Here is a 12,160-nt window from a genome sequence, read left to right as displayed (position 1 = left end):
TATAGATCTAGATCTAATCTAGATATCTAGATCTAGCTATCTAGACCTAGAAATAGATTATATTGGCTATCTATAGAATCTAGATATCTAGATCTGGAATCTAGATCTAGATACATGTATCTAGAAATCTAGATCTAGAATCTAGATCTAGAATCTAGATCTAGATACAAGTATCTAGAAATCTAGATCTAGAGACTAGATTCTAGATTCACTGCCTCATGACAATAATGGCCGTCATGTTAACATTAAACGGGACCATATAATTGTACAGGTGCACCGAAAAAGAAGCCATTGAAACAAGCACAGAAGCTTAAGTAGATCTAGATTTCTAGATCTATATCTACTGTTGATATGATAGTATGAATTAAGTTGCATGATAGATCTAGTGTGTCTCCGCCAATTCACAGGCTGTAATATTGTTCGGTTTGTGGGTACAAACAGATATAGAGAGAGTGAAGAAACGCACGTCTGAAAAGGCTCTTTGGTTTTATTATAGTCTTCTAGTTCTAGTACATTGTAACCGAAAAGTAACTACTGAGTAGAAGAAAGGTACTGTCTAAATCCCGATACGTACCTAACAGTTATAACAGAAGAGTTGTGTGATGTACATTATTCCACACAGGCAAGTAGCTAGGCCTAGTCAAGAGTCGCCCTTCCGTCATTCGTCAACCACTAGGGGCCTAGATCTAGAATCTAGATTAGATCTAGATTATAGATCTACTTTCCGAACTGCACTCTTGGCTGGGTGCACAACAAAATCTAGACCTAGATTCTAGAACTAGAATCTAGATCTAGCTAGATCTATATATATATCTAGATTCTAGAATTTAAATTTCTAAATCTAGATCTAGATCCTAGTTTCTAGATCTAGATATGCTACGTTTATTAATTAAATACTCTCTATGGGCTAAAATATATTAATTTTAGTAGGCCTAGGCTAGGCATGTATACCCAGGGGCGAAGCGTCTATATAATCAAATAATCACTGCTTCCCTTCCTAATTTTGAAACATTGTCGCTGTCAAATTCATCCTTAAACGTAAACCTCTTAAATTAAAAGTAAAAAGAGGTTCGTAATCCACAATGAGTATGCCTAACATTCAAAACGTTTTCACGGCCACATAAATAGCCTCCTCACCCCTCTCGGGCCACTCCATAAGGAGTCACAAGTAGTGATGGGCAGGTATCGATACCAGGTACTCGATACTTAGATACCTACAATGATAGTACCAATGATAGTACATAACAAGATGGGCCACTTCTCTCTTTGAGCCAATTAAAAAATTGTCCTCCAAATTTGGTGGCGCCCTCTTCACAAAAGCGCACTCTTTGCGAACAGAGTTACCCTACTTGAGTTTTAAAAAATCAAAGTGAAACTAGCAAGTTTTGGGATAAATTTCGGAAGAACGCTTTTTTAAATGGTTACGCTGACAAAAAACCTCTTCCGGAGGAAAGGGTGATGGTTTTCTTTGTTTAATTTGACTTTAGAATGAAAGGCGAGAGGTCATTAAAATATATAAAAAAATAAAACTCCGCACTGAACGTACCCGAACTGCTGATGAACAGCAGTCGATCTGCGCACGCAAGGAGGTGCTATTCCTATTCTTCTTCTGGAAAAACGAAAGAGAGCTTCAAAACAGACTGCAGCGCCATCTGAAGCAAAGAGCATACTTCCTGCGGACACTTTTTTGGCTGAGTGGCCCATCTTGTTATGTAGTATCTTTGATAGTACATAACAAGATGGGCCACTTCTCTCTTTGAGCCAATTAAAAAAGTGTCCTCAAAATTTGGTGGCGCCCTCTTCACAAAAGCGCACTCTTTGCGAACAGAGTTACCCTACTTGAGTTTTAAAAAATCAAAATGAAACTAGCAAGTTTTGGCATAAATTTCGGAAGAACGCTTTTTTAAAATGGTTACGCTGACAAAAAACCTCTTCCGGAGGAAAGGGTGATGGTTTTCTTCGTTTAATTTGACTTTAGAATGAAAGGCGAGAGGTCATTAAAGTATAAATAACCTAAAACTCTGCACTGAACGAACTCGAACTGCTGATGAACAGCAGTCGATCTGCGCACGCAAGGAGGTGCTATTCCTATTCTTCTTCTGGAAAAACAAAAGAGAGCTTCAAAACAGACTGCAGCGCCATCTGAAGCAAAGAGCATACTTCCTGCGGACACTTTTTTGGCTGAGTGGCCCATCTTGTTATTCACTATCTTTGATACCTATAGGTATCGGCAAAGATAATACAAGACAAGATGGGTCACTCAGCCTAAAAAGTGTCCGCAGGAAGTATGCTCTTTGCTTCAGATGGCGCTGCAGTCTGTTTTGAAGCTCTCTTTTGTTTTTCCAGAAGAAGAATAGGAATAGCACCTCCTTGCGTGCGCAGATCGACTGCTGTTCATCAGCAGTTCGAGTTCGTTCAGTGCAGAGTTTTAGGTTATTTATACTTTAATGACCTCTCGCCTTTCATTCTAAAGTCAAATTAAACGAAGAAAACAATCACCCTTTCCTCCGGCAAGTCAATTAGTAAAAATGCCTTGCATATGTGTTGTATTTAAGTGTAAGAACCGATATGATGCTGCAGTGGACTGAAGTTTTCACAGTTAAGTTGTTTTCCTTTTAAAAAATTTGAATGAAAGTGTTTTTATGCCCCCAGCAACACAATTTAGATTATTAACATTCATAAGAGGCTAATGATGAATATTTTCTATGTTAAAGAAACACCAAACCATATCAGATGAGGGGAGAGGGTTGGGTGGGGTGGATAAGAGTTTGAGTCTTGTTAGATAGAACTATACATGTACTCGGTTTAATTCTATTGTTGTAGTCTTCACCAAAGATCCCACAATCAATAATTCCGGTTCACTTAAGATTCTGCTGTTAAAAAACAAACCAAACAAAGCAACATCAAATTTTAATACACAAGAGTCATCACTGAGAAAAATTATCCCCCCCCCCCCCAGAGTGTAATAAGGGACTAAAAACGCTACTCTCCATATCATACTTTACTGAACAAAAAAAAAAGAAAACATTCAAAGGTCATCCACGCTCATGCATGCGATCACACCTCAAAAGGTGCTGTTATCTTTTTTTTAAATAAAATATTTGAAATCATTGTGCGCTCTACTTTGTGAAAACCAGGAAACAAAATTATTGTAATCAATAATATTATTATTTATAGACCAAGACATACTGTTAGCAATCAGATAAAGCTGGCATCGACCCTCTGTTGTGTTCGCTATTCCTTACACATAAAGTTAGTTATGGCACACGCCTAGAATCATGCAATCATAATATCTTAAATTCAGTTTTAAAGTATATTTTTATCCATTTCTATTATTAAATATTTTGGCATCTTGAAAGGTTATCTTTATAATTTGGTATGTTTGATAATTTTATGTTACTTTTACAAGTTTTCTTCTTATTTTACACATCTTTCTGATTTTTAAACTAGATTATAACATAAAACTTTTAAAGAATTAAATAGTCCGTATCACACACAGAATTTTTTTTTCTCCCTGTCATTATCCGTTGATCACAATCTCTCTCTCTCTCTCTCTCTCTCTCTCTCTCTCTCTCTCTCTCTCTCTCTCTCTCTCTCTGTCCCCCTCTCTCTCTCTTCTCTCTGTCTATCTGTCTGTCTGTCTGTCTGTCTGTCTGTCTGTCTGTCCGTCCGTCCGTCCGTCCGTCTGTCTGTCTGTCTCTCTCTCTCTCTGTATCTCTCTCTCTCTCACTCTCTCTTTCTCTCTCTCTCTCTTTTATTTAATTTTTCCCATTCTCCTTCCTCCCTTCCCAAGGCCCGCCCCTCCTCTTTCATCCCTGCTCCATCCCCTCTTCCTTGCGTGCATTCCCCCACCCCGCCCACCCCCACAACGTGGCCCAGCCCGATAAGATTCTATTAGGCTAAAAGAACCGCCACAGTTCGAGATTTAGCCCACACTCGGCGGCCATATTTGACCCCCACCGCGGCGCACTGCTCGTGGCGCCGCGAAGAGAGAGAGGAGGCTCCATTAGTTCTAAACTCCTTGGTCTTGGGGGAAACCCCGCGAGACACCAAATGGCAAAAATAGATGGCTGAAACACGTCATCTATATTTCGGCCAATCACAGAGATGTATCACAAACTGATTCTCGCGAATCATAAAAAACTGATTCTGAATTCTGAAGTGATTCTCCTTCTCCTTCCCTGTTGGAATTTTCTGCAGTGCGGGTTTTTTCAGATGTAAGGACGCCATATGCCTCTATAATCATTATAATGTCCATAAAGTGGTTGTAGAGATTATCTTTGTCACCTTGGTTCTGTAGGTGAGAATCTTGGAGTAACTAGATCTAGATATCTAGTCTAGATCTAGATCTATATCTATAGACTATATCTAGATCTAGATCTAGCAAAGGCACAAAATGGTTCGGAAACCAGGAACTGTTTGAGTCTACTTTTCTTCCTATTACCTTTGTGGTGAATTGTTGTTAAGATCCGAAATACCTCATCAATCAGACCATTCAGGGGTGGGTACACAACAAAACCATAGGATGTTGTATATATAACGGTTGATAAGGCAGCATTTATGCTGACGAGTAGCCTCTTTTGTATCCCTCGGTGATGCTTTCACTTTCAGTCATGGAACAAACATCTTTGAAACGAGGGTATTTCTGTTCATATTCTTTGCCATGCAGAATGAGTTTGATTGTTGTTCGGGTGCATAGTTTCTTCGAGTGAGCTTCATTTCCATATAAAGCCATGGAGACTGCATTGAATAAACAGCTCCCATGACCACTCACTTGTATAGGTTTTCTTCCATTGTCTTTCCCATATTAAAGGATTTTAATTTGCTGTATGCATCAGAATCCACACCAACAAATCGGAATGAGGATACTTGGTCTTGATACATTGAGTGGGGGTGTCCAAGCTGTAATGGCGAAGTAGAATTTGTTCCATTTTAGCCCGAGAGCGCTGACGCTGTTTATCATGTATCTGTCATCAGTCGCTGCAGACTGGATCTGCAATAGAGAAAAGGGAGCATACGATTATGTCATCAAAAATATTGCTCGTTTGTTACCCCCACCCCCCCTGTCACCATCTGTCATGAACGTTATCTTTAGCCCCAGAGCGCTGACGCTGTTTCATCTGTCATCAGTCACTGCAGACTGGATATCTGCAACTGAGAAAAGGAAGCGTACACATATTATGTCATAAAAAATATTGCTCATTTTTTACCCCCTCCCCCCATTATCACCATCTGTCATCAATACCCAGCCCCTCCCCCCCCCCTCATTAATATAATCATAAGCTGTTAAAAGCTAAACGAGCAGAACATTTTAAAGACAGACAGCAGACAGACAGAATGTATGGAACTCTTTTCTTTACCATGTTTTCTTACCTGAAATCGAAATGACCCTCGAATGATGCACAATTCTTGCAAATAAAATCATGAGGGAGGCAGGTGGCCCATGTCTATACTGTATTTCTGTGATGCATTCACATTCTCTGTGATACTTCTTCTCACATTTGACACAGAGCACTGCATCCATTTGGCTCTCGTGGCCTAGAGGTTAAGGTGTTGGCCTCTCATTCAAAAGGTCCCGGGTTCGAATCCGGGTAGCGACCAAAATATTTTCTTCTCTAAATTTGTTTCCTTTCACCTCATTTCCTGCTCTCTAGCAATGTTCTGTCGTCTGTTTTCGTCTCCACTTTCTGCCCTCACCCCCTCACCTCCTTTGCCCCTTCCTCTGGGCTCCTGACTCTACCAACTGAAAATATTAGGTGTGTCCCGCGCGCTCATATGACCTATGCAGTTGCGAGCGCCGTAAAACACTCTCCTATAAAAAAAAAATATATATAAAAAAATCCATTTGGCATGATTTGAAACAAACACCACAAGGCCATTGTGTCTTGCGAGGCATCTTTACTTGATGGGTTTGATTTTTTGATATTTTTAATACTTTTGGCGGGCACATCCTTGGTGAGGAAGTTGTAAATTCTAACTTGCTGGAAAAAATCGTTGCATTTCGGGAAGATGTCAAATGTGAACATGCCGGAAGACCTGCCAACCTTCACGCTTTGAGCGTGAGACTCACGCTTTGGCATGTCATCTCACGCTCTCACGCTAGGCCATGAAATCTCATGCTTTTCACAGAGTCAGTGAGTGAAAAGTGTAAATTGCCGTTTGACGTTTTATCTACTCGTTATTCTTTTGTAAAAGCTGTGCGACTGCATCGTATGAAAGATCTGAAAAGCCCACTCTCGCCTCTCTTTAATGAACAATAGATGATGATACTACTAATACTATACAGATGGGCTCATAATCGTAGCATATTACTTGTTATATTAATTGAATTACCCAATGTTCACATACACTCTTCACGTTTAGACTTCACTAGCGGTTAGACAGATGACCTTTTAGTGAACTCTGAATACATCAAATGATCAATGTATAACCACATACCCACATGAAATGAGTATTGCAATATTAAGTCTATCACTAGTTCTCATCATCTTTTACAACACTATTGTACACCTGTAGGCCAATGTTGTTGTAATTGTAGTTTGGTATAATTTAATTAATTATAAGACCAGTAGGCCCACACTGATAACAATTTTTTATCAACTGCCGCACAAATATGATTTTTTTTTCTCCCAAACTGGCATTGTGCCTCAGGATTATTACAGTGCACTCTGCCGTACTACTAGTATTATTTACATAATCAGTAGGAGACTAACGGGTGAGGGGAGTGATGGAGGGGGGGGGGGGGGGGGTTGGGGGCTGGTTTCATACAAACCTGCATCAAAAGATGATTTTTCTATCTAACCGAATACACGTGCGAAAATAAGAGTAATACCGACATTTTGGTGGCGAATTTCGAGAAGGGTGAAGTGAGCAATGTTATTCTTTTCAGTCTTTGCCCATGATACGATGAATAATAAACTTTTGTATTGTAAGTCACCGGCATTGTGGTACCGGTAGCATAATAATAGTAATAGATCTTTAACGTCAAGTATTAAAACTATATTGCCGTGATTTTTGTGGTTTGTTTTTGTTTTTGTTTTTTTTGGGGGGGAGGGGGAGATAATGATAGTTTTCACTTATTTCATAGCAGGCCTCAAGATCGTTTTGAATGTGCGGTTCTAAAAGCTGCACAAAGCATAGATTCTAGTTAGTTAGCCGATGTGGATGTTTCGGCCAATGGGTAAAAATCATACACCGGCAGCCCCGCAGAGTTAAAGTTAAAGTCTAGTATATATTGGCACCCTTTAATTTTAATATTTTGTTATTTTTCTTTTTAATCATAGATATATTTCAAATAATTGGGTTAGTCATTCTATAAGTTTATGAAAACGTCGTAGTTTAGCTTCTTTTACATAATTACGGCCATTTTGAGCGCAGAAATACGTGTATATATGTGATAGGTAGCAAATTGAACAAGATGGAAAGTCAAATCTCACGCCAAGAGCAGCAAATCTCAGGGTCAGTTGGTTTGAATCTCACGCTCACTCAGCTCTTTGGGTTGGCAGGTCACAAACAAAAAATTACTTTAAAAAATCGTAAGGCAAAATAATAAAAAAATAAGTCAACGGACGGCTCCAGACGGCACCGGGCGGCTATTAGTAGGACTGTATAGATCTAAGTATGGCTAGCCCAGCTGTCTAATACGGCTAGCCAAGCAGTCTAGCCGTACTTAAATACGGCTAGACTGCTAGTCTAGCTGTCATTAAGTACCGCTAGCCTCTTCCTTATTTTTGTCCTGTTCTCTTTGAACTTTCTTTTTCTTGATGAACAAAATCGTCAAAATTGTTGGCCTAGAGATCTAGAATCAAAAGAATCTAGATTTCTCTAGACTAAATCTAGATCTCTAATCTAGATCTAGATTAAAACAAGTTGGAACAACACTGTTTAGTCGGGCGGCCGACTTGTCCAGACGGCTGAAATGCCCAGACAGTAAGATCTAGAATCTAGATCTAATACTAATAATATTGTAGTGCCTGAATTGTGGAAGCTTTCTCAGTTTCTTGATAAAAACCTCCTAGATTTTAGGATTTGACTCCTTTTAATTTTATGACGTCTTATTTATTCCGATCACAATATTATTAGGCCGGCTCTATTTCTCCGAACGTTCGGGAAAATAAACTTGAACCCTATTTCTCAGAACGGTTTCCGCTCTCGAGATTTGTTGATAATTTAGCGAATGGAGTGGCTCGTGTGTGTGTGTGTTTGGTGTGTGTGTGTGTGTGTAAGGTGTGAACAGATTGGGGGGAGGGGAGGGATTTTTTTTTACATGAAGAATTTTAGTTTTTGCTGGGTGACTAATTGCAAAATAGGTTACTGCCGAGGTCGAGCAGTCTTGTTTTCTCGCAGAACCTTTTGGAGGTTTTTTAAAATGAAGTATGTCCGGGAACGTTGCCCCAACCACGACTGAAGTATCTGAATATTCAGACATTTAAAAATCTCTAGCTCTAGAAATTGAATTTGATGCAAAAAAATGCTTCTTCCCAGTCCTCGCAGAATGGCAGAATGAAATAATTGAAAGGATGATGCCTAAATCTAGCAAATAACCATACAAATCTCAAGATCGGAAACCGTTTGGAGCAATAGAGTTTAGCTTTATTTTCCCGAACGTTCGGAGAAATAGTCACTTCGATATTATTATTGGGTAAATCTAGATTCTAGATCTATCAGATCTAGATCTAACAATTGTTTCTGACATTGTTTGCACAAAAGTAGACTAGTTGTTGTTGTTGTTGTTGTTGTTGTTATCGATCCAGCAACAGCTGGGCTTTCGCCCTTCTGTCCAATGCCATATGTAGAAAAAAGTAGACTAGACACCATATATATCTACGTTTTAAAGCGTATATATATGCAAACCCCCAAAGGAGATTTTAAAGAGTAACGCTCACACACCACCAAAACTTAAAGGGGGGTAATCTGCAGGTTTAATATGATATACGCACACTGTGTGTAATGGGGAGCTCTGTGTGGAAGAAGCTTGCCCCCAAAATGGTTGTGTTTGTGGTCAGTTTATTTTGGGTGTGAATCGTATTTTGCTCCAAGTAGAGTTAGGTTCAGGTCTGCCAGTGTTTTTTGAGTGGGGGTTTGGTGCTTCGTCGTTGCAAAAGAGAAGCCAGTTTTATTCCTGTGTGGGTAGAATTTTGTCGGGTGTTTTTGTCTTTATTCTGGAACTTTGCATGCATCTGTCTCAGGCTGGGTCAAAGCAGCCCACCTCCCAAATGAGCTAAATTTTGTCCTTGCCATGATATAAGATGTCTCTCTGTGGTTTTATCTATTGTTCCTGTGTATAGATGATGTCGCTGGAGTAACTTTACATGAATAGATTGTTTCTATTTACTATAGAATCTATGTTTTAAGCTGTCACATTCTGTAAATGTAAGTTTGACCGTTGTCAGTTTGGCCAATGTGCTTTGTCATCATGCCCTTTAAGAAATCTATTGCATAATAATTTATACTTATTGATTGCTTTCAGATTTGTCTTGTGATGGCTGCCAATTATCAAAAAGAGAAACCAGTATCCCATACATATGACTATGGTGAGTTAAGGGAGAAAGGTTTGACAAGGAAAATAATACTTTTTTGACAACACCGAGTTAAACTATTTCTTATTAAAGATGAATGTAATGTGTAATGATGATTTTTTTTAGGGGGAGGGGAGGGGGTGGGGGGGATTATCATGCTGCCAGAAAGAAATTCGACGTTGTGCCCTTGGGAAAGGCATTCACCCAAATTTTCTCATTTGGCCTGGCCGTCTCAGAGATGACTTTCAATTTGAAAATCCTGCTTTAAATTAAGCTTGTTTTGTGTTCCAAGGGTAAGAGTGTTAAACCTAAACAGTTTCACATTTCTGTATTCTTATATCAATATTTTTATTACTGTGATTGGCTACCATAACTCAGGCTCGTGATAGATTCCTGTCGTGAAGAACTGTTGTTGGTGTTCTGAGCTACCACTGATAATTTAAAGATTGAGAAAATGGTTAGATCATCATTATGACAAACCTGGATAATCTCAATCAAAGTCATATTTAAGCAAAACCATGCGATGGAGCGGAAAATTACCGTTCTGATGGATCAATGTCGAACCAATGTTTAATACCGGTCATTCCCCGGGATGATATGTTTAACAATTTGGGTTTTCTAGACCTTGGAAAGTCTGATGATGTAATTATGACACGAGTTATGAACGAACTTATAAATTTTACTCAGCAATAACATAAAAAAATAAAACCCTTTTAATGGACACATGCTGTTATGATGGTGCATACAAACTATTTTCAATGTTTGAATGCACTTCTGTTTGATAGTTTAAGATTAACAATATTCTGTATTTAACATACAATTACGTGTGCACTCAGGATGAGTAAAAAATGCCCTATTTTTAGTACTATTATCTTTCTATGTAGAGATATAAGATGCACACATCAATCTACTTGCTCATGCAGCTTGACCAACTTATTTCCTTGCCATATACATAAAGTTTTCAGAAGAAAACATATTTTACCATGAGTAGTGGTTGATTTAAAAAGTCCTTAAGCAAACACCCCCACCTTTTGGCAAAAGCTCACATATTCTTTTTCCTAGGACTTTCAATCTATGGGAATTGCGAAACTTTGGGGGCCATTTTCTCGCTAATTTTGATTTCTATTCAAAATCAAAATAGATTGATATTTTTTTCTCCAAGCGCAAGATAAATAAACAGTGTTTTCAATTATACCAAGAACCCCATATGTCCAAAAATTGATGAGCGCCTGGTTCCACCACATCATGCCCCGTACTAACTTTTCACACACTGAAGAACTTTCTGTCTTATCAAACAACCTGTATCACCTTCTACCACCAACCTGTATCGCACAACAAAAAAGTTCTGAACATAGAATCGGGCATTAAGTGGGAATGAACAGTGTCCTCTGCGAGTTAAATAATGTCTGTGATTTACTTTTATTGTAACCAAAATTACCATTGAGGAAATACATTACTGGTGTCCGGGCTAGACATTAGATCTCTGTTTCAGCAGGGTTGAACATGAAATGAAAAGGTTATGGTTTCTTCCCTTGGGCCCAGTACGGTTTTTGAAAGTGGAAGTTTCTGTGATATTCCTCACATTGTACAGTAGTCTCCGCCTAAACACACACTTTTGTCATATGACAGGTTTTTTACCATATAATTTTGACTGACAAACTCATGGTCACTTCTTCTAAATGCACGCTACGAAACACGCCGACAGGTAAAGCTTGACAAGGGAAATTTTTGCGGCAGCCTACACAACGTGCATAAGACAAGCCAAGACAACCAGATACATGTACGAGGGGCATTTCAAAAGTTTTTTTTACCTGACCATGAAGGAATACAGGCAGTATAGAAAGATGAAATTTGGTACTAAGCTTAGATTTTGTTGATGTAGTCGCCTCCCACAGTTACACATTTTTTGCCATTGGTGAATGGCCATGAAAACACCTTGAGAATAGAGGACCTCTCTATGTCAGGAAAACAGCCCTCTGCCGCTTCTATGACCTCATCATCACTTTCAAAATGCCTTCCTTTTAAATCGTTTTTTTAGTTTGGGGAATAAAAAAAGTCAGATGGGACTAAATCTGGAGAATAGGATGGATGTGGTAAAATTTCATAGCCTTTTTCTTGAGCAATTTCTGCAGCTTTTCTTGAAGTGTGTGCTGGCGTGTTGTTGTGAAGCAGCAAAATGCCTTTTTAGATCTTTCCTCTGCGTTTTTCTTTTATAGTATGGCCTCTGGTAATTTTTTTTAGCTGGTTAGAATTTAAATGGTTTTCGGTGATCGTATATCCATTTTCAAAATAGTCTGTCATAATCACTCCTTACCCGTGGGTGGTTGGCGGGTGCTCTGGTGTGGTTTGCTTCTTCTTTTCTATAAAAAGTTTATCGTCCTTATCTCCCCTCCTTCTTTTTTATGTTTGTTACTCTCTTGTAACACCTCTAATCTTCTGGCGCTCATATGACCTTATACCTTATGCAGTTGCGAGCGCCGTAAAACGTCTACTGAGCTTTTGCCAAAAGGTGGGGGTGTTTGCATGAGGACTTTTTAAATCAACCACTACTCATGGAAAAATATGTTTTCTTCTGAAAACTTTATGCATATGGCAGGGAAATAAGTTGGTCAAGCTGCATGAGCAAGTAGATTGATGTGTGC

At 38.9% G+C, this 12,160-nt stretch overlaps 1 protein-coding gene across 5 annotated transcripts in view; it reads left to right on the top strand.

Moving 5' to 3' along the window:
* LOC101851797 overlaps positions 1-12,160 on the top strand; it is a 27,988-nt gene that overhangs the window by 5,078 nt on the left and 10,750 nt on the right. Inside the window, exons 1-2 of one of the 5 annotated variants that reach the window (XM_005096701.3) lie at positions 4,112-4,217; positions 9,470-9,533. In XM_005096701.3, coding sequence (XP_005096758.1) covers positions 9,482-9,533 — 52 coding nt within the window. In that variant the 5' untranslated portion in view covers positions 4,112-4,217; positions 9,470-9,481. Of the gene's footprint in view, positions 1-4,111; positions 4,301-4,375; positions 4,502-4,562; positions 4,640-9,469; positions 9,534-12,160 lie in introns of those variants that run through there. The other 4 variants (XM_005096702.3, XM_005096703.3, XM_013081543.2 and 1 more) reach the window with 4 other exon arrangements.

The sequence above is a fragment of the Aplysia californica genome, unplaced genomic scaffold (genome assembly GCF_000002075.1).
Source record: "Aplysia californica isolate F4 #8 unplaced genomic scaffold, AplCal3.0 scaffold00135, whole genome shotgun sequence".
Lineage (NCBI taxonomy): Eukaryota > Metazoa > Mollusca > Gastropoda > Aplysiida > Aplysiidae > Aplysia > Aplysia californica.
Note: the sequence above shows the minus strand (reverse complement) of the source record. Positions and strands in the feature narration are given on the sequence as shown.